The sequence below is a fragment of the Pieris rapae genome, chromosome 6, assembly GCF_905147795.1.
Source record: "Pieris rapae chromosome 6, ilPieRapa1.1, whole genome shotgun sequence".
In the NCBI taxonomy this organism is placed as follows: domain Eukaryota; kingdom Metazoa; phylum Arthropoda; class Insecta; order Lepidoptera; family Pieridae; genus Pieris; species Pieris rapae.
The window spans coordinates 6,258,688-6,282,034 of record NC_059514.1 but is presented as its reverse complement, the minus strand read 5'-3'; the positions used below and the strand labels follow the sequence as shown (position 1 = coordinate 6,282,034).

The following is a 23,347-nucleotide window of genomic DNA, read 5'->3' as shown; positions in this document are numbered from 1 at the left end:
CATTTTTTTCTAGTACATTTAGTAGACCACCACAGATAAATAAATGATATGTTATCTATATGCTAGACAATTAACACTATTGACTATGCTATTTTGGAAATTGGCATGGAAGTAGCAGCCATTTTATAATAATTCATCGCCATTGTTAAAAATAGGGATTGCGTTCGCGTTGAAGCGCTACAATTTTCAGCGTTGAATATATATCTTGGTATTTTTAGAAAATTCAAAATAAGCAATGTCGGACGGTAGGAAGTTAGAAGAACTTCGAGTTATAGATTTACGTGCAGAATTAGAAAAACGTAACCTAGATAAAAGCGGCATACGCAGCGTGCTTGTTCAGAGATTGTCGAAGGTATTATCGGGAATAAAAGTAAATTTGCATGTAAATATGTATGAACTAAAGTATTGCAAACATTAAAATAACATGATTTTTCAGCAATTAGAAGAAGAAGGGCTCGACCCCGCAACTTACAAGTTTGATTTGGGTGGAAAGACTCCATCAAAAAGGACTCGACGAACAGAAAGTTCTATGAATGAATCAACAGAAACTGAGGAATCTGTAATGGAATCTGTGGACCAGGACACTACGAACGAAGAAGAAAAAGTACTGCTAGAGGGTCAAGAAAAAGTTGAAAGAATGGAAGTTGTGGACTCTGAAATATCAAGTAGAAAACGGGAAAGCAAAGATGAGCCTGAGGCCACAGAAGCAAAGAAACCGTGTCTTGAAAAAGTTGATAAACAACAGGAAGATGATCACAAATGCGAAAACAACACAGATGCTGAAGACAGTATCAACTTAGATCTTGGAGAAGATGAACTTCTTAATGAAGAGGTATGTTTCTATGTCTTCAAAGTATATGCTGCTCTCCCATCCCATAAAACTGTTATATCAGCTGGGTATATGATGGAAGTAGACTAGCTATCTTATAAGGACTATCATTTTAAATAAAGTTAGATTGTTACAATGTAACATGTTTATTTTTTTTAATAGTCAGATAATTTAACAGTATCAATTAACCTAAAACTAATAGTGTGTTGATTTTAATAAAACATTTTCATTTCAGACAGATAACACATCCAAAAACAAGAAAGGTAAGTTTAGTTGTTGCTTAACATCATTGGTCCATACTAACAATATTTTAAAATTATTGTATTTCATTAAATATTTATATAATATTAGTCTTGTTATAACTAACTTGATTCTTATGAAAATAATAATAGTGTTGATATTACATATATCCTGTTATCAATTTTTAAAATTATTATGTTGACTTCTGAATCAAGCATTTCTAATACATAGTTGCTGTACTGAACTAAAGATGTACAATAATTATATTGCAAGGTCATTATTATATATATTTCCACACTTGGTGATGGTGGAATTTCATATATACAATACATTGTCATAATTTAAACATGTAATTATGATATAATACAATCACACCGTGAAGTGTTGTCGTAAATGGAGTAAAGAAGAGAACAACTGATGTAACACTATCAGTACTGTCATATTGGATGCAGCAGAGATAATTTTTGTACCAGAGAAAGAAGATCAATAAAGAAATCTAATTAAACCACAGATAAGTGAAAAGTACACATGCCATATTGTCATGCAGGCTCTTTTTCCTTATAAGAAGTACCTTCCTTCGGGTGTCCATCACTAATATCCACTAGCTCTGTCAGCAGATCAGGCCATATTGCTCCATTTGTCCAAGACAATGGTGTTAATGTCAAATCGAGTTTTCAGGTGAAAATTAAGGTGTTAAAAGTGTATTGGTGAACAAGTATTCCTGCATTTCTCAATATGGGAAATACAAGAAGAAACACAGGGCTGGGTCCTTGTTCTGAGGGACCTGCACTCATCTCAGTATTAATTGACGTAGATGAGGCGGCTGTGGAGGACAACACTGCAGCGGCGCCAGACTCCGAGGCGACGCCTAATGAAGATGCAGCCGCTGACACTGCAGCTACAACTGAAAATCAGCAAGTAACCTCCGATGCAGCTGCCACTAGGTTGGTGAACGCCGACAGATCGTCGCGACGAAGTTCTTGCGCACCTTTATACTTCGATACTTTTATTATTGTATTCACTACAAAGTTTTGCACCACAAAAAGAAGATTGTTCCTGTTCAACTTGTGAATCCTTCAACTGACTCGGAGCTTCAAGATTTGCACAATGAGAAGATTTATATTGGATGTTATGGAAATTTAGGCATTAGAAAGTGGTCGGCGAGCATCATTTGCCAATCAGCGAGCATCATGTGCCAATCAGCGAGCATCAAGCAACTTTTACTGCAACAATATTTTCATCATAATCAAGATGCTTACACATTCCACGGTGGAGTAATGGTGCAAAACTTTGTAGATGAGAGTGTGATTGTAAAAAATGCTTTAAACATATACCAATTTTTTTGTTAAACAAATTGTAATTAATAATATGTACAATGTAAGTTATGGCAAAAATAACAATTAATATTTTATTTTTCTTTCAGTAATAATGATGAAGATAATAAAGAAAGTGATACAAAAGGTAAGAAATGTGCACTATATTCAGTTAATTATAGATTAAGTATCTCTCCACATGTTCTCCATGTTATTCATATTAGCAGTAAAAGACTGGTAATTGATTTTTATTGTCACTAAAAATTTACACTTTGCAGATGATAAAGACAAAGATATTGACGCTGAAAAGAAAGATAAAAAAGAGGAACAAAAGGAAGGTGGAGCTAGAAATTTGTGGGTTAGTGGTCTCTCCGGAGACACTAGAGCTAAGGATTTAAAACAACTATGCAGCAAACATGGCAAGGTAACATTAGAGTAAAATAATTCTTAATAATAACATATTTTTTTTTTAATCAGCTATTTATAGTAATATGTTAGTTAGTAATGCAAAACAAACGGTCAGCATGTCGACGTAGTATACTTGTAAATAATTGGTTCATGCCCAGTCTGAATAAGTTTTTTGTGTTTGTATAATCCTGTAATTATGATATAAAGTTTACCTAAATTGTTGGTCAAGATGTATGATATTATTATTATGTATTAAACATGTGAAAGTTAATGTTTTTAGTTAGTTTTTATTTACTTTGAGTTATATATAGGTTGGTCACTGCACGCTAGTCGTAACTTTCTTTAGAATGATAAGCGGCACGTAAAAAACTTGACGTTTGTTTTTTTTCGTATTAAGTATAAGCATTATACGTAGATTCATAGTTGGATGAAATTTGATAAAATTATAAACAGTTCAATAATTAATAATACGATACGGTTTTTGAAAACATATCATACAGTACAGCATTATCAAGGTACAGGATTAAATAAATGTAGAAAACATTTACTTTCTCTTTGGCGGATTTCTAGGAGACTAATTTATTTATCAGATATGTATGTAGTATTGATTTGTTTTAAACACATAGTTTAAATATAACAGTGATAATCACCTAAACAACCAGTTTTTAGTTAGCGCCAATAAGTGCTGGATTTAAATTTGACAATACAACCTTGTCACGAGGTAGGACCTTTATTTTGTTTGCAAGGTTGTTTGCTGAAACCATACAGTTCAACAATTTATTCAAACTTTTGCTATCTGAAAACTTAAGGTTTTAAGCATTATATTGTAGTTTAAAATGAGACTGCAGTCCATAATTTTCTAACAAAACGTTATATATATTGTACTGATAACAGGTAATTGGAGCCAAAGTGGTTACTAATGCCCGTACACCAGGTTCTCGTTGCTATGGATATGTCACAATGGCCAGCCCCCAGGATGCTGAAAATTGTATTAAAAATCTACACAGGACAGGTAATTTCGTGAACCCTATACCTAGGTAACAGTGAAGATGTTCAGAAAATGAAAAACGACTTAATTTAGAAAGTTGCTACTATTATTGCTTTTCAAAGTAATCTCCGTTCCTCTGTTCGTGTGACGCCTAAATGTTCATGTAAAAAATTTTGAACTTTACTGATACCAGTGCCTAGACTTGCCCGTATCTGCTGATAGGTCACTCTCTTATCTTCCTCTATCACGTCCACGCTTAAATTCGTTAAACCGTAAATAGTAGCACGAGATGGGGCTTCTTTAAGAAATACTAGTCGCAGCTTATTATATCTTTGTTCTTGAGTACGTAGTAGTGAGCCCCCATCGAAAGTCATAATAAATCATTCAAAATTTTCTCGCGTTAGATTCATTTTCACGTGTAACTAAATTCTAGATTTGGCGCGAATTCACAAAAACAAATGACAAATAAATGCAATATACTACATAAGGTTACCAGAGTTCTAAAATTGAAACCCGAAAAAGTTTTCATTAGCAATGTTTCTAACTGGCCAGTTCTAAACATTTTCAGTGTTACCCACGTATATGTTGTTGTAAATGTTACATGCAATTTTATAAAATGGTTAACTGATAATAAATTCTATGATGTTCCCACTAACTTCTGAAATAATATTATGAACTCAATCGGTTATTTTCTATACTTAAACTATTTTATGTAGTTTCTTGAAACAAATTTAAATATTAACTGCAATCTCTTTGGAATATTTTTTTTAAATACATTGTTAAGGTAATGGCAGTAATTGAAACTATGAATGTTAGTGGCATCAGGCAGGTTTGTGAATAACTGATTAGTGTTGTTACCTAGTATTTCGTTACTGCCTTGTTTCTCATTAAATTAGACTATGATAACTAGCAATTTGTAGCACCTAAAAATTGCATTTTTTTTCAGAATTACATGGTCGCATGATATCTGTGGAGAAGGCGAAATCGGAATCAGATTCCGCGTCTCGGCGGCAAGCAGCCATTCCTCGCGCACCAGAAAGGCGACCCAGTAAGGACCTAAAAGAAGAAGCAAAGGATACTGAGGTAGGCACCTATTCTTATGGACTAAGATCCCACCGCCCTTGAAAACGTTTTCACTATTTAGGTTATATGTTTATGACGTTGTTCCGTGCACTAAATGGCCAAAACCGTTTCCAGTTTTAAATTTTCAATCAAATGCCTAATCTTGTAGAGCATAAAAGGCTTTGGCATTAGTTGATCCTGGAATTATTATCTAACCACAGAAATTATTTTACTTACAACAATTATCCTATGTTATTATCATACAAATACAGTAAAGTTTATTATGGAACTAGGACTGGTATCAATTTAAAAAATTGCTCCTGGTGTATTAGTGATTTATATTATACCGGTTTAATTTTATTTAGTGAATTAGTTATTCATCATGTAAAGAAATCGTTGACTTAACGACATTGCTGAACTGGCCTCGTGCTAGACCAAGTACAAATATTGTTATTGTTTGCTGATGTTTGCCTATATATAACCACATTAATGCATGACTGATTAATAATAAGTACCTAAAAACATTTTAGATTCAGGAAGGCAAAGAAACAGCTGAAAAGACAGGTGAAAGTAAACCAAGAAGGGATGAAGAGGTCTCAGGGCCCGAGAGCACGCGTTCCATGTCACGTACCAGGGAGAAGTCACAACGTTCCGATAAGGTATACAAACATACACGCTCAATGCATTACAATATAGTTAAATATAACTTATTGCATTACATTACTATTAAACAGCATATTTATAGCTGGAACAGCTATTTTATTTTAACATTTAGATAGCCTTGATAAAAAATTTATATTTTTCTATTGCCAGTCTAAACAACTAAGTTTTTATATTGTTATTTTCTCAGGATCGTGCTAGGCGAAGCACACGAAGCCGGGAACGCAGACGCTCGCCAAAGGAAGTACTCTCCTTTTCCAAAATTTGGGTTAGTACAATTTTTATTACAAGTTTATTAATACATGTTTTGATTATATGTCCCTAGTTCTGGGACCAAAAATTGTATCTTAAATCCGATTCGCTAGTTTTGCTTAATATTTGTTTCCCTATACAATGCTCTCAACCTTTAGATTTATTAATGAGTTTTGTGTGAATAATTAAACATAGTCTTCGGGATGGACAACCGGTAGTTCGACTTGTTTTGGCAGCTAGTGTATCAAAAACATTAACTACAATTAGTTACTTCACAGACAAATCATTCCGTAATTTATTAAGACTGATACTATAAGAGTTATAAAAAATCGAAACCCTTATTTTATAAAGAGAAAATGATTTTAAATTATCTGTCTTTCAAATACAGAAAGAACGCGACGAAGCTCGCGCTAGAGATCGTTCCCGTGCCGCTCGGGAAGAGGAAAGGAGACGGCGTGCTGCGGAAGACGCTTTGAGAGAAAGAGAGAGGAGACAGCGCGAGGAAAAGAGACGACTTGCCATAGAAAGAGAGAAGCTTCGCTCTGAGAGGTTTGTACATAATGATATATGTACTGTTTACGAAAACGTTTTTGGTGAAGACGTTCAGGAAATTAATATTAATATTTTATTTTTTTAGGGAGAAAATTGAACGTGAGAGGAACGAGTTATTACGTTTAGAGAGGGAGAGACATAGACTAGAAAGAGAGAAATTAGAGTTGGAGAGACTAGAATTGAAAAGGGAACAGTTGAGGTTTGTATTATTAAACTTTCAGCTAAACATTGCATACTAAGCTAATGTATATAACATATTTATTAATTTTGCATAGTTACTTTCCTCTTACACTTCAAAATACAGAATGTACACAATATAATCTATAAATTCTGTAAACTCATCTCGCCGTCTGATTCGTTGGTGTTTACATCTAAGCAACTTTTGTTTTGCCGAAAATTGTAGGTTAGAAGAAGAGCGTCGCAAGCGTGGCTATGAAGGCAGCAGCTACCGTAAGGCTGGGTCACCCCCAGAACCCGCCTACGAGAGCAGGCATAAGAGACCTCCACCACCTCCTATGGTAGTTTTTCTTTTTAATATATTTAAAATTACTTTTACATTTCTATTCTTATTTAAGTATAATAAATCTAAATATTATATTAAATAACAAAGCTTAATTTTGCATTGATAGACAGAAGTTCAATGATTTTAAATTAATTTCCTTTTTTTTTAAACTCAAAATAATAAAAACGTGATATAGGGTTGCTACTTTTACTTATTTCTAATTGATTTTGAATGTACAACTGCCTTATGTTTTTAGCAATATGTATGATTCAGTTGCCACCAATATTTGTGTTAGTATGTTATGTATTAAATAAAACTTATAAATATTCTGTTCGATATTACTTCGTCTTGAGCGTTATCAAATGAATTTCTTCAATTAGAATATTTTTTTTTTAACTAAATTGGCAACAATTTTAACTTATCTAAGAATACTTTATTTAATTAAGTATTGATATAAAAGTTTTCAGCCGAATGTAAATGAATTTTACAAGTGTACTAATAGAAATCAATTTATAGGCATCCCGTGGAGCTCAGTTTGAAGCTCCACCACCGCCTCGATTTGATATGTCCTCGAATTATGACCGGAGTGACAAGAGGGAAAGGGATAGAGACTACAAGCGGGATTATCCAAGACACGTGTCCTGTAAGTATACGTTACAAGATGGCAGCTAATTTAACCGACTTCAAAATGGAGGTTATCTGTGTGTATGATATAATTTGAAGTGGATAGTATGTTGATTAATTTAGGCTTGTGTTTGTGCACATATGCTTAGTTTCACTTTCTATCGTTTCTATACATTTTTTTTAACTTTATGTAATGATCAGGTATAGTCCAACTTACTGTTATAACAATTTTTTCCAATTCTCATCAAAATCAGTTCAGTAGTTTTTGAGATATGTATTTATGCATATCGCTTATAACTTTTAAATTCCTTTTTAGTGTACAAATTTGAAAAGAAGTCATAAAGACTACTTTTGTACCAAACTGACACCAAATAAGACTAAAGAATTGTTTAACTAAATATTTGTCACAAGGGGCTATCAAAATTACATTGATACTCGTTCCGCAATAAATAATTGCATCTCATTAATTAAAATGAATTTTAAATGTTTTAGCTAGCAGCATGAAGTATCCTAGTAATGGCACATCCAATGATGATTCAAGGCAACCAATGCCACCTGGCACACGACCAAAAGAACCAAGGTTAGTGAAAATTATATTAATGTGATAATCTTTAAATAAATTGTTGACTCCAATTTAATGATTTGATTTTAGCATTTATGTTCTATGTGAAGATGGAATCCTAGTACATAGTGCATATATTGCTCATACTTATTGCATAATATGGTATTAGATATTACCTAAAGCATGTTGACAATGAGGGACAAATACCATTCACATCATTGATCAGAAAATAATGTCATTGTAATTTTTTTTAATATTGCAATGGCAGGCAGAAGTTAGAAAGGACAAACAAATACATTAAAAAGGGAGCCTCGACGGGGTTTTGCGCATATACTATAATCATATAGGGAGAAAGAAACCTTTCGTCATGTAATGTACGCCTACCGTAGTTGAACCCTAAATAGTGAGATGCGTTAAGACTAGCCCGTCAGATTAAAAAAAATTACTTCACCTTTACTGATACGTACCACCCAGCGAAAACCGTCAGATTATGTTTTTTGTAATTCCGATTATTTTATTCATGCTCAAATAGTCTGATTATTGAAATACACTGTAAACTGCAAGTAATTTAACGATAAACGATTTAACGACAGAGCGCCTAAAGCGTCGAAATCATTTGGCTTCATTATTTTTAATTCATATCTATTGGTTAACAGAAACATAAAGCCTAAAATAAAATGAAAAACTTAACAAACTTTTTTCGTGATAGAAACTAATTTTCACAATCCAATAAGTTTTCATGACGCTTTAGTAGCTCCAAGTTTATTATCCCATGCGGGGAGCATAGAGCTAGATTACTTATTACACATAAACATTTATTGTGATCAAATTTAGTACCAACATCACGGAAATTTCACTATAATATTGTACATTATTTATTTATTTCAGTCGTACATATGAAACACGTGACAGTCGTCAATACCGGCCGTCGCCGCCTACCAAACCTGACGCTCGGACCTGGAACTCATCAACGCGTTATCCTGATGCTGCCGTATCTTCTAAAAGTAAAATATAGTTTATGTAATTTTTGTTTGAACAACTAGGTGTACTTCATTGTTAGTAGTCTTAAATATTGCGTCTCATCATGTTTGTATGTTTAGCGTTTGTCTAAAAATGTACTCATATGACAAACTGGATTATATGAACTGTTTGTTAATTTTCCAGAGCTTTATTAACTTTTTGTTCTAAGTGTACAACTTACCCCTTCCATTCTAAAATCTGGACAAGGAACCCATAAGAGCAATTTATTATTTCTTCCCTTACTCAGGCTTAGAGAATTTATGTTGGTACTTGCCTTGCAGCTAGCGCTCCCAGCGATGCAACATGGTCTGCGAGCAATGAGACCCGCTACAACGCGTATGACACACGGTATCCCGCTGCTTACCAACCACCTCCGCCCGGAGCTACTTACCCTGACCGATACCCGCCCGCCGCCAGAGAGTATGCGCGCAAGTACTAGGTATATATTATGGTATGATATATTATAGTTATAAGATGGATTTTATTAGGGCAGGTAAACTAAATGAGCCACTATTAGGCTAGGCGATCTCGCCCACTAATGGGTTCTTCTGTGTCCAATTAATGTTTCTTTATTATCTTAGACGCTAAATTTGTTAGGTACTGAAGGCCAAACTAAATCTAAAAAAATGTTATTGGTAACAGAAATATGTTGCCATGTCTAAGGCCTCTAAGATTTTAGGGGTATTATGTTGATAGAACCAGAAAACTTTATCAATAGTGGTGAAATTTATCATTGTTTGATAATTTAAGAATGTTCTAAATATGTAGTATAAGTTCTAATAGAAATTAATTTCTCCCATAGTTTATAACATAACTTTTTGTTTTAGAACAATGGATGGATAATTCAACAGATTTCATGTATAGAAGACCCATTACCATTCCTGCAAGTACAACATTGGGTTGTAAAATATTTTTAACAAGTTTGTTAAGAAGTTATAATTAAGGTTTATTATAAGGTAGAAAATACCGTAATATGTTAATGGGGTCCTTATGAACCTTGTTTTTTGTTTGTAATATAAATATATGCCCACTATTTAGCTAGAATAAAACATTTTAAGTTTCAATTTATTTTGTTGTACATTGTGAAAACTAAAATGTCATACAGATGTCATACAGTAAACAACATTTTGAAAATATTTATTATTAAAGTAATCCCAAATTGGAATTTCTATTACAATGTTTATTCATGTAAAACAATTTAAATAAGAGAACTATGTTATTTTGTGTGATCCATGGATATAATAGATGATCCTTAATAATTATATTATGAAATAGAAAAACAGTTTTTCATTAACTTGATAGCTTTTTTTAATCTATAGATAAATGACAAGTGTTACGAAATTTGATTTCGTATTATTAGCTCCTAGTTATAATTTGTTCTTAGAACATTTACATCATGGCATTTTCTAAAAGAAGATATTCTTATATAGTTTGTAAAAGTAAAAAGCAATTTCTCATTAGTAAATGTGAAAAAAATAAGCAAAAAAATTTGAAAATCAATGTTAATCAAATAAAAATACCATCCCGCCACTATATTAGTAAAGTACTTATTAAATCAGTAAACAATAGGTTCATAATTGTAACTTGTCATTGGTGTTACATTATCTACAAAGAGTGAAGAATAAGTTGGGATTATTCCATTTTCCATCAATGGATTATACTGTTTTGTCCAACACTCTCTTTCTTGTGGGGATGATGGTTCCTTAATGTCAATATCTAGCTTGTTCAACGCTGAAATTGCATCTTGTTGACCTTGTACAGCAGCTAGCCTTAAAAGCCGTGTTGCTGTATGGACATCTTTTGTTAGCCCTCCACGGCCTTGTCCATAATAGATGCCAAGATTATATAGAGCACCAGAATGATGAAGGGTGGCTGCAGATCTATATAGTTCCATTGCCTGTGAATGTATAGAATATACTACTACCTTTACAAAAATAAATTAAAATAATGAGTATGTTGTTTTAAGTTATAAAATCTGCAGTTAATAATTAGAATATCAATGCTTACAACTTTCTCATCAACTTTGACTCCTAATCCCATTTCATAGCACAATCCCAGATTGTACAGGGCTGGAGGATGATTTCTATTTGCAGCTGACCTGGTAAAACATGAAAAAAGAAACTAAAATGTTAATCCATATCAATATTTGTATAATATCAATTAAATCGGTACCTATACCATGTTCAGTCTCAATTAATTTTGAAAATTAGATGTATTTATTTATAAGCCAGAGTTGAAATAATTGTTTACACCATGCTATAAGTTGTATGTGAGAGATCATAAGGTTTCAGGATATTGGCAAATTATACACAATTACAGTAGTACAAAGATATCATACAAATATTCACCGTAACAAGTTCAACCCATCTTTATGTTGTCCATTCTCAATAGCTGCTAAGCCCAATTTGTTCTCAATTGAATTCAGAACTTCTCCTAGATCATCATTAGAGCTTTCAGAACTTTTATTACTACTGGTATCCTTTTCTCCTTTCGGATCATTTGATATCAAATGAATAACAGGAGCCACTGTATTATCTCCAGCTATTTCATAGATGGTGTCTAATTTATTAATATTTTGAGCATATCTAAGATGCTGTAGCGATGCAAGAAGTGAATTAATACTTGTGTGTTGATACTTCTTATTAGCAACTTGATTCTTAATCTTGAGGTGGATTAACTGTCCAGCATACCAACCGAATACCAAAGCACTGCTCTGTAAATTAAAGACAATAGTTGCATTTTCTTATCTATTAGTGGTAGTCAACATTACTAACTTATCATAATAGTGAATGATGTAGTCTCACAAAATGAAAGAAAGGACAACACGTAATAACGACAAATGTATATTAATACCCATTAACTTGCTATTATACCAAATAATTAACATACCCATGTAATGGCACCTATCCAAGTGCGGTTTAAGTGGTCAAAATTCCACTTTTTACTTTTTGTATCGTCATTTTGGTAGGAACTCCAACATTTACGAGGGTTAAACCAACAGCATGGTGAACTGAACTTTTTATTATTCTCGTCACAAAACTCATTCGGAGTATTAATAAAAGCAGAACTTCGTTTATCAAAATGATTAGCACTTTTTTCAATTGTGTCCCTCAAACGACGTGTTACATATTTCCACATGTTTCAGCATTAAATAACGAACGAGATCTTTAAATTACAGCCATTTCAAATTGTATTTTAACCTTTAACTTATAAATTACGACCTACAATATATAAGCAGTAGCTGTAAACACAAGCAAGATTACAATTAGATAGTAAAAAATAAGAATAAAGTAGCCACTCTTGCCTAAAATTTGAGCTAAATATGATCATACGCCCTCTTACATTTTGCCCACAAACTAACAGTACATATCTATAGCTGATCATATATTCATTTCGATTTCTTACTTTATACAGATATAAAAATAAATAAAAATGAATCAACAGGAGAAGTAGGCAGTAATAATAACTATTTTTTCAATACGGTAGTTATTTATCGTATGTATGAAATATGCTTAATGTTTTTCTTTATTCAACAAGAAAAAGCAAGATCTATTCATGAATAGACAACAAAAAACGTTTACAACATATTATTATGTAAAAAAGAGTTTAGAGATGTGTTGAAAATGGAAATCAAATATTTGGGGAGTTAGTCGGGCTAATATGAATCAGGGAAGTAAAAAATTAAGCTAACTTTTTAAATTTAATAATAAAATATACAAACTAATAATATGTAATGTATATATGTGTACCATTTTTTCGCAAAACTATAACAAATAGAAATAATAAATAATAATAAAATTCATTTATATTTATATAATAAATATAAATGAATCACGTTTTGTTATGTAACCAACTGGCAAATGCATTTGCATGGACGACACACTCATTTGATAGCATTTGGCTTTTAGAATTTAATAAATGAGTTTACGAGGAACAAGTAAAAAATTAAGTATGTCAATTAGCTGCCTTAGTCGTCTATACCCATAACTATGTGTAAGTTACACATATAACGCAACAACATCAACAACATAGTACTTCTTTCAAAACTTCCATCCTATGGGCTAACCGAGAAATTATACAATTTGATTTACAGATTTTTGGGTAATTAGACCATCAATGCATCTCGGATTAGGATTAATTCTCATTTTGTAAAATATATTCGCATAGGTTACATTGGCAAAATTTTACATAATGTGGGCTGTGTCTTAAATTATTCAAAAATCTTTAATCTGTGATTAATTACTGCTTCCTGATTTATTCTGAACGGTGGCAGCACTTGTCATTATGTGACGTCATTATGGTCTGGTTGGGTTAGGTTTGATTGGAAATTTTTGTTAAAATCTTGTATTTTATTATATTAGATGTTGTGCTACTTAATTTAGATTAGTAATATAAATACCTCATAAAGTAGCGGTAATTTTAACGCCAAGATTAGTGTGATTCAGAGGCGTATCTTGGCGAAAATGAATCGCCATGAAGGTAGGTAATGATAATCAAAAATCGTAGCTACCTTTTTGTCAGAATTTTCATCGTCAAAATTGTAAACAGTCATTCGTACGATTCTAAAAAAATGTTGATAATCAAATTAATTGTAAATTAATAAATTCTGATATAATAGACTGTCTCTTTTCAGGAGTCAGCTGTGATTCTTGTTTGAAAAATAACTTTAGAGGACGACGATACAAATGTTTGATTTGCATCGATTACGACTTGTGTGCTGCATGCTATGAGTCTGGTGCCACTACAAATCAACATACCACTGAGCATCCAATGCAGTGTATACTTTCCCGAAGTGATTTTGGTAAATATATTTTATTATTCAAGAATATTCAACTTGGCCTAGATTTGTAACATATCCCATTAGAGAATACTATAAGTTGTGATAACTTTTTAACAAACCAAGGATTTTTTACAATAATCTTATTTATGAATATTGTTTTTTTTACATACTATCCAAGTTATGCCTCTAAACATGTGAAACTATAATGCAATAAATATGTGTGTAATATGGTTGTCATGAGATAATTTAATTAGAGCTTTGAGTAAAATTTCATTGAAAGTGTATCAATATTATTTATTGATATAAAAGGTATTCATTCTTCAAAATTAACTATGTTTAATGCACCTTAATTATAATAATTTATGTTTTTTTGAATTAAATAGATCTCCTTGTAATTTATCCTCAAAATGCTCTTGAGCCATTAATTATTTGTGTAAATTTAATAAGCATAGATGGATGTTTCCTTAAATTCCTTTTTTTTATTTTTACCTATGGTCAACTCTGTAGCTTAAGGCTTTATTTTATCAATCCTTTTTAGTTACACTGCTAGTAAAATAACAAAAATCTTATTAAATAATAGGTCTTTTAATTATTTAGTATATATTTCATTTTTTTACAACAATTATTATGTAGTTTTAACTTGTTGGAATTTTGCTAGTATTGGCCTTAAATTTAGCTGGTCAATTTATTTAGATATGATCATTGAAATGTATATGAAGTCCTACAATGTAAAAGGAGTTCACTATGTTTTTCCTTTTCCTGATTTTATTTTAACTACATTATCTGTTTTATAATCAGAATTATTTTATTTTCCTATTAAACAGTTAAGCATATAGTTATTCTAGACTAGATTAATAGTTATTCTTTGTGAAAATTTAATGTTTGTATATTATTGTTTTGCTTTAGATCTCTATTATGGCGGAGAGGCTTTGGCATTGGAACAACCACAAGCCTATACATGTCCATTTTGCAATAGAATGGGCTTCACAGATACAGGTTTAATGGAACATGTCACTTCTGACCATAATGACACCACCGTGGCTGTAAGCAATAAACTGATATATTTTTATCTTCTGAATATTTATAATAAAGCCGTACTGTGATTGACATCATTATTAAATATTATTATTTTATATAAATTTTAATAAAATATACCAGATTTATACTCAAATAAGGGAGTTATTAAATTTTTGTAAGGAATACATATCCTTAAACAATGATCATATTGTTGTACAATAATTACAAGCTACTATGAGCTGACCTTTTCTTGACCTACTTGGTAAGCTGCTTTAAAAGGAGTTTTTTCTAATATGTATTATTTTTAATCCTGTTTTACACTGAATCTTTCATATTAGGTCGAGGATATTTTTTTTGTTAGTGCTAATTTATTGCAATCATCTTTAATTATAGTTTTGTTGGTGCCAGCACATACATTTAAATAACACTTATATATTTGCAACTGGATATTGGTATAGAAGTTTTTTTTATATATATATATATATATTGTATTACTTTAAGGTGGTGTGTCCAGTTTGTGCTTCTATGCCTGGAGGAGAGCCCAATTTTGTAACAGATGACTTTGCTGGCCATCTGACTCTTGAACACCGAAGTGGACCAAGGGATCTTATCTCATTTCTTATATCCTTTTTAATAGACAATAAACCTCATACAGTAAATACCAGTACTGGGTAGATGTGAACATTATAATTGTTGTGTAAATTTCAGAGCTGATTTGTTTACTTGTATTAGTTATATGTAAACATTTTTAGATATGTACAAGAAATTGAAATTACATGCCGTAGAGCCTTTTTGCTTATAACAGCTGTTGGTGAATTAATAGCTGTTAAACAAAACATGCAGATGTAATATAAAGAGGTAATGTTTGTCAGGTTGTAGGAGGCTATTTTGAAAATTCTTTAACCAATGAAAATTCACGTTATTTGTGAGTATCACAGGCTATATTATTGAAGGATTAAAATACCTTCATGGTCAGCTTTGCGTTTCTTATAAATGCTGCCTTTACGACAATATATATAACTGATTTTGCAGATAAGGATTAAAGCTTAAATCTATCTTTAAGTAATTGAGCTACAGAATAGAATAAGAATGAGCACTGTTGGCCTAGTGGCTTCAGCGTGCGACTCTCATACCTGAGGTCGTAGGTTTGATCCCGGGCTGTGCACGAATGGACTTTCTTTCTATGTGCGTATTTAACATTTGCTCTAACGGTGAAGGAATACATCGTGAGGAAACCGACATGTCTTAGACCCAAAAAGTCGACGACGTGTGTCAGGCACCTACCTGCCTATTAGATTTAAAAATGATCATGAAACAGATTCAAATATCTGAGGCCAAGACCTAAAGAGGTTGTAGTGCCACTGATTTTTTTTAATTGAGCTACAGATAAATTTATTTCCTTAACAAATAAACACGATGAACCGAGTGGTATAAGGCACGGCGGAGTACGTCGAATGCCGGCATCCGGACGTGGCTTTCATCGTCCCAGGCGCAATATGCAATTCAGGTATCAGGCATTTTTTGATTTCTCTACTGGAAATAATAATAAGTTAAATCTAAACTAAATCTTGTATTCTTGTTTTAGTTTATATCGCACATACTTCTCGGTTCTAGCCGCGGTGAAACAATATTTTTTCCAGTTGAAATTGTCTTCGGCACTTGTTAAGCATTTTATTGCCATTTTAATTCTAAGTTAAGTTATACTAGGTAACCTTACATATAAAATTACCGTTTGTCGTACTGTCCACTTTCACCTCCAATATCTCCTCTTTTTATGGCTATGTACTCTTGTATTTCGAATACCATGATTCATTTCATTTTCCCATTTAATTTTTTTCTTTGCGTCACTTCATTTTTAAAATGGAAAACATGAAATAATGCATTAATTGTACGAGTTCCACCGTGGCACCAGTGCTGCAGAAACGGCTCGAAGGATTCATGATGTGTATGGCGACTGTGTCGTAAAAGAAAACTGCGTTTTTGGTCCCAACGTTTTCGTTCTGGAAATTTCGACTTGCAGAACAAGCCCTGTAGACGGCCGGAGACCACGGTTGATAAAACGAATAATCGAAGAATTAAACGTTATTGAGGAGGTTGATCCATCGCTACAAACTACGTCTGTGTTGAGCAAGCTAAACTTTAATAATGCACTTGAAGCAAATTGGGTGAATCAAACTGACAAACGGGCGTCGACTGCTTTGTTACATTACTCGACCGTGACAATAATGAAGGGATTTTATATCAAATCATTACCTCTGATGAAAAGCGAATCCTGAACGATGATCCGAAGCGCTCATCGCATTGGCTGAACCCAACCGAACCAGTCAATGCCACTAGCGAAATTTGACCCCTTGTAAGCATTTAGTGGACTAGTGCCGGGTGACATTATAACTTTCTCAAATCAGACGATTACGGTAGATGTCTATTGTCAGCAACACCAAAGCATTATGGAAAAGCTAGCTGCTCCACCACCAAGGCCGGTCTAGCCACACACTGCTATCAAATTAGAGAAGCTTCAATTGGAATGTCTCCTTCCAGACATCCACCGAACTACCCGGAGCTTGATCCAGCAAATTACCTTTTTTTTGAAATTTGGATACTTATTTGCAAAGTATAAAATTCAGGTCTGATGGGGCAGTCGAAACCGTCTTCAAATACATTATTGATTCCCGTCGAAATGGTTTTTTCAGTAAAGGAATCAATGTACATATAAGATGGAAAAAGTGTATAGAAAACAATGGTACATACTTTGATTAATGAATTATATTCTATTAAAAAAAACTACTTTCGTTCCTCTCATACAAAAGGCCAATTTCATATCTAATGTAGGACCTCCTATTAGTCTCCTTAATTAAACTTATTTAATAGGTTTCCGCTACAAATTAAAAGTTTTTCGCTAAGCGTTTGTTAATACTTTATCTTAATCTTTAATTTTATTGATGTTTTGGTTACACATTATCCATCATCGATTCGACTGCTTTAGGTTTTTTACGTATTGTTTAAAGATTACAATCGATTAACCGCTTAACTATATTTTATATTAAAAAAAATAGGTACCTGAAAACATATCAGCGAACAAGACGCAAAATGTCTGCGCTAATGGCCTATAAGTTAAGAAACTGCAGCTGAAAAACGAACTATGTAGTATCTTTGTTCGTGTTGCTTGATTAGTCAAATAATGCCAACCAATTCGTATGCGTTCTACTCAACACTTTCACGCAAGTATAAAGATTGTGGTGTTTTGTTAAAACTTCCAGTAGCAGCGGTATCTCGTCTCTCTCCCCATCTTCCCGTGACGCGGTGGTGGATCCAATAGCAGAATTGCTCTCCCAGTTGTCTGGCGTTCGGCGTGTGGCCGGTCAGCCTAACACGCCTAGCCAGTTACAACAACTGCAGATGCAGTTGCAGCTTGAAAGGCAGCAGCATGTGAGTGTAAATTCAAAAAATTTGCATTTTTATTAAAGATGTTTGTATATAAATGATTTACTTACTTCCGATGTATTTTTCTGGATTGTTAGGTATAATTCATTCAAAACTATTTTGTTAATCTATGGAACTATCGAAATCCACATATATTTCACAATTAGTATCGAGTGTTCAAGTATAAAAGAAATGATTAATATTTTTGTCTATTAATAATAAAAAACTGAATTGCATCAGTCAAGATCTATGTCAATTAATAACTCATTAAAATTATTTTGTTAACTTAAGCTTTTTGGTGGAGACACAAAATATTAAAATAATACGCAAACAACATGATACATCGTTTTTTGATCAAGCTTTCTATACATATATGTAATAATAGTATTATGGAAAAAAAGGGAATATGTGGACTAGAGAAGAACACATATTTTCTTTATCTTTCACAACTCAACAGACACTTGACCACTGTTTAGCTATTAACATAACTGTGAATAATGTATAATATGTAGATATTGTTAACCAACAAACAAAATATATATGAAAAAATTCGCTAATAATGAAAAGAAAGATGTACCAACTTAAATGAATAAAGACTTATTATTATAATTATTATATGAATGAATTAATACAAATGTTATAGGCGGCTCGGCAACAGCTAGAACGTCTCCCGCGTCGGCCAGCAATGGCGTCGTCGAGCGCGAGCAATTCTGCGCCGGCCACAGCGCAGCCGCCCTCACAGCCGCAGCCCACTGACAACACCGACTCGCAGTTCTTGCTCTCTGGATTTCTAGGTAACTTTTAATATATGGTAATAATTTTACTACTTTATAGGTTAAACCTTCAAAAATCCTAAAAATCTTTTTCTTACTTTATAGTAAATATACCATTTTATTGACAATTGTCAATTAGTAAACAGTTACTATGTAAATATACTATTTTTATTTTATAATGGTTTTTTTATGTGTCTTGAATTAGGTTCGGTGGCGGTTGTGGTAGGAATGTTCATATAATTATTTGTTTGGAGTTTTGGGTGTCAACTGGCTTTAATCATTTAGTACATGAGCTTATAACTAACAGAATTACATGATTAATACAGGGTTGCAACACTTTACAAAAAAAACTTGACTTATTGTCTATATAATATAACGGATATACCGTTGATATACCGTTATAATATATGGGTTCTTAAATGTAATGTTCACTTATGGTATCTACATATAAAGAATATAAGTGCAAGCGACCTATTGGACATTATCAGAAACGAGAATGTTACACTACAATTTATGAGTGGCTTAATGGTTCATTTTAGCTTCAAGTGTGTGACGATTGCTAAACATTAGCTTGCGCTTCTTATTCAATATTAACTTAAATATATAAAAGTAACTTGACTTATGTTAGGTTAGTTAACTCTTGACTCTATTGTTTATTTTTTTACCTTTATATAGTCCGAAAAACATACTATCTACTTATTCATAAACTATGTCGAAGATGCGTAGAAAGCGACGATTTTAATTTATTACGAGGCCATACAATACGTTAATGTTATTTTAAATGAAAAATAAATAATCCAGGCGGCGCCGAGACCAGTGAAAGCGGGGAAGCATCGTGCCGCGCGGCGTTGATCCGTGGTCTGTTAATGGCGTCACTGGGCCGTGTGCCACCCACAACTGTCCCTCCGAGGCCGGCACAGCCCACGCCTCGCGCCGAGCCCGATGCCGCCCCGCCGCCCGCTCAGCCCCCTGATACTCCCAGGCCCCAGCTGGCCGCCCCGGCACAGCCTGTTCCGCGCGCTAAGCCACAACCACGCACAAAGGTACATACTAAAAAAAAAATACGCTGAATTCTTTGATAACCTTTGTTCGTTTTTTTTTGAGTTGCTTTAAAAATGGAACTCTCGTGAAATGCGTTGAACTCCGAGGTAAAATATTTGTATTATGTTTTTAGTGAGGCTTTATGGTTTAATTCTTTGGTGAACTCGTCTTAGTGCACCATTGCTCATTTACCCATGTAAAAACCCTTATCAAGAATGAAAATTTTTAATCCAAATACTGCTATTTCGTCCGTTGACTATATGAGTGCTTTAGTTAAAACTGCAATTAGACTGATTCACGAATAATTATTGATTAGTATGTTTTAAAAGAAAAAAGTCATTAAAAAACAGTATAATTCTTAATTTATTTTTATTAGAAATTTTTAAAGAATTTAGAACAGCTATTCCCTCAAATTTGAATCTTAATTTAATCCCAATCATTTGCAGGAGGCGGTTGCTCGTACACACGGAGCAGCGAGGCAAATGCCGGAGGGGAGGTAGAAGCGCGCCCGCCCAGCGCCGCCGCCCCCGCCCCGCTACCGCCCTGCCCTGCCCTGACCCGCCCTGACACAGGCAGGACATTCCGGAACGTCTTACTCAAATCGTTTCAGTGGGGCTATTGTGTTAATCAGTTAGACGAATTCCGATGGATTCACTGTATGCTGTGCTGCCATTGGACAATGACACACAATGGCTGCACATTCTGAGATGAATTTTCTAGTGGATTCAATAAGAATTAACAGGATACTGTTTTAGCAGTGTGTTTTTCTCTATGAAGTTTGAGATATTCGACAGATTTGAGTACGTTTTGCAATGTGACAAAAACGCTCCCTAATCTTATCGGACCATAGAGAAGACAACACGATCTAAAGGGTATTCAACGCTAGTTTTAGAATTGTAAGAACAGAGAAATTGTAAGAAAAATTTCTGTATTTGATGCAAACTGCTGACATTTTAAGACTGGTAACAGATGTCCTGTTCAAATGACTGGTTAATTGCAGACTAATATTTATTCAGAGATTTTTTGATTTTGAGGAAAATTTTTTTAAATTTTGCTAACTAACAAAGATTCGGAAATTGATTTAAATGTAAATTATGTAATTAAATTCTCTCATACTGGTATGTCCGCAAAGTTAGATTTTTAGAATTTGTTTTCCTTTTTTGATACATTGACTGTATTCATACTGGAAGTTGTCTGCTTACTGGTCTGGAATGGGATTCCTATAATACCTACTACAAGGTCCTAATACTGATACCCATTAATATGGGTATTAGGACCCTCACAATATTTTGCACCTTTATTGTATAACAGAAAGGTATTTATTTTAGGATATATATAATTTGGCGTATTTATTTGTCGGTGAATTATTTGAATGTAAATTAGGGCTTATACAATACAGGTGCAAGCTTAGAGCTGTGAACCAAAATCCGTCGTAAAATAGTTGTTGTTAATTCAGGCAATGGGCAATTAGTAAACAGTCGATGTCGTTATTCCCATATTTTGGGAAAGGCAGTTAAGGTAAGTGAGTGCCGTCAGGGCAGACTAAGGGCGAAAGGACCGATCCGGGCCTCGCCACGGGCGCTGTCCGTTGTAAATAGGGAGTTAGGGAGTCACGGGTCAGACCGGTGACGTGTCTACCGGATTCTTTGTTGTTTTTCGCTAACACTTATTAGTGAACGCTTCGTTGTGTTCGTTTTGTTGGCTTTCAAAATATCAGTGTGATTTCATTTATTAGAGTAAATAGTTATGGAATGTTTTAATCGATTTTTAAAATAAGAACGAACATTAGGTACGGTCACGTTAATAAAATAAAGAGGAGTCTTCACGAACGATTTAAGGTAATGCTTTTGTATATAACACTGTTGAAATCCGACTGCAGTATTTTTTTCTCGTATGGGTTAAAATATTCTTATTATTGTAATTAGAATAAAACATAGATGTATTTTTATAACAGCATAGTTCAAGCATCGCTATTTTAACACTGACTCCTCTCTTAATATAATTATTATAATTACTGAACAGATGTGAAACTACTTACACTCAAATTGTCACTAGCTACGAAAGTGCTTATTAGTTTGATCATTATACTCCAACATTACAAAAAGTTTGTATGTACCCTAATTAAATTCTATAATAATATTACTAAATGACTTTTTATTTTGTCGCTAGCACTTTTTGCATTCCTCAACAAAACTATACAAGAAGATCAAGTTATTTTTGATGATTGCAGCAAAAATCTATCTTACTGAGAAAGGGAAGATGAATCGTAGACAGCATCTTCATTATATTTATATATATATATTCTATAGATACAGTTATTTATAATTTTTCGGAAGTAATGTAGAATTTTACAAAATAATATAGCCCTATTTCTAAGATATACACACTCTCTTCTCATTAATAATAATTAAGGTTTGTTATTATTTTAATTCCCTTAAATTACAAACTCATAATTATGAGGACACAAACCGTATGTAATGAAATAAAATGTTGTCTTTATTTTTATATCGACCCCCCATAATAAACTACCCTAACTTTATGATTTATCACAAAATTTAGTTTATGCAAACAGGAGGTTAATGACCTGTTTATTCAATACCGAACTAATTCTTTTCAAATTTATTTTTTGGTTTAAATTATTAGGTAGGTACAAAGGTTTGCAAAAGCAGAACGGGTCAATAAGGGGCCAATTGTTCCATTTTCTGAAGTACGGGCTCGGGTGGCTTTCTTGACAGGTAATTTTTGGGGTGACTATTGCGTGGTATTTTGACTCCGTGTAGGGTATTTTTGTTGCTTTAGTATATTGTTGGATATTCATACATGTGTTCGTTTCAGATATTTCTGAACGCACTGTCACTCAAATAACTCGGATTACCGTCTTTCAATTATAACAATTAGTCGTTCAATTATAACTTGAAGCTTCAACTTCCAAAATTGTAACTCCAGTAAAAAATAGAATCCGATAGAGTTTTTTGGAAATAGACGATTTTGATGAGTGTTCTATTATGGAACCTTGTTTTCTGATAATAAATGAATATAATAATAATATAAGACATAATATGTTACACTCATTTTATGTCGTCAAAAAAGAAATACGACCGATCATAAGCATTGGCTTGCATTGAAAACTGATATAGATTTCAAATACAGCAGACTTTAAGGCGTATTTTGAGAAGTATGGTACAAATACAGGGTACAAATATAAAAAGTGCCAATCCAAACGTAAAATTGTAATGGAACGTTATGATAGTGTAGCTTGGAGAGCTAAATTTATTTTAAGGATGCGAAAAAATCATTTGGAAGA

The 23,347-nt window shown here is 33.1% G+C and overlaps 3 protein-coding genes across 4 annotated transcripts; 2 read left to right on the top strand and 1 right to left on the bottom strand.

The window, feature by feature from the left end:
- The first annotated feature begins 117 nt into the window (after positions 1-117).
- Positions 118-10,518, top strand: LOC110992455 (SAFB-like transcription modulator). The gene is made up of 18 exons (XM_022258283.2): positions 118-352; positions 437-832; positions 1,065-1,092; positions 1,884-2,013; positions 2,493-2,530; positions 2,661-2,806; positions 3,685-3,802; positions 4,725-4,861; positions 5,371-5,499; positions 5,691-5,768; positions 6,141-6,301; positions 6,390-6,503; positions 6,708-6,822; positions 7,323-7,449; positions 7,923-8,010; positions 8,881-8,996; positions 9,294-9,451; positions 9,840-10,518. Exons 1-17 carry the CDS (start codon positions 236-238, stop codon positions 9,449-9,451), a joined length of 2,196 nt encoding a protein of 731 aa, XP_022113975.2. The 5' UTR covers positions 118-235; the 3' UTR covers positions 9,840-10,518.
- LOC110992456 lies at positions 10,497-12,313 on the bottom strand. The gene is made up of 4 exons (XM_022258284.2): positions 11,902-12,313; positions 11,361-11,725; positions 11,020-11,110; positions 10,497-10,909 (listed from the first exon to the last, which is right to left on the bottom strand). Exons 1-4 carry the CDS (start codon positions 12,148-12,150, stop codon positions 10,568-10,570), a joined length of 1,047 nt encoding a protein of 348 aa, XP_022113976.2. The 5' UTR covers positions 12,151-12,313; the 3' UTR covers positions 10,497-10,567.
- A 964-nt stretch (positions 12,314-13,277) lies between these two features.
- Positions 13,278-22,185, top strand: LOC110992399 (E3 ubiquitin-protein ligase Kcmf1). 2 transcript variants are annotated; one of them, XM_022258210.2, is made up of 9 exons: positions 13,278-13,491; positions 13,646-13,813; positions 14,699-14,835; positions 15,311-15,430; positions 16,225-16,316; positions 18,070-18,235; positions 18,873-19,023; positions 19,804-20,045; positions 20,490-22,185. In XM_022258210.2, the coding sequence occupies exons 1-9, from the start codon at positions 13,476-13,478 to the stop codon at positions 20,541-20,543; spliced, it is 1,146 nt and encodes a 381-aa protein (XP_022113902.1). In that variant the 5' UTR covers positions 13,278-13,475; the 3' UTR covers positions 20,544-22,185. The 2 variants fall into 2 exon arrangements, with proteins under 2 accessions (XP_022113902.1, XP_022113901.1); XM_022258209.2 differs by having other exon boundaries at positions 13,279-13,491; positions 18,067-18,235.
- Positions 22,186-23,347: the final 1,162 nt, after the last annotated feature.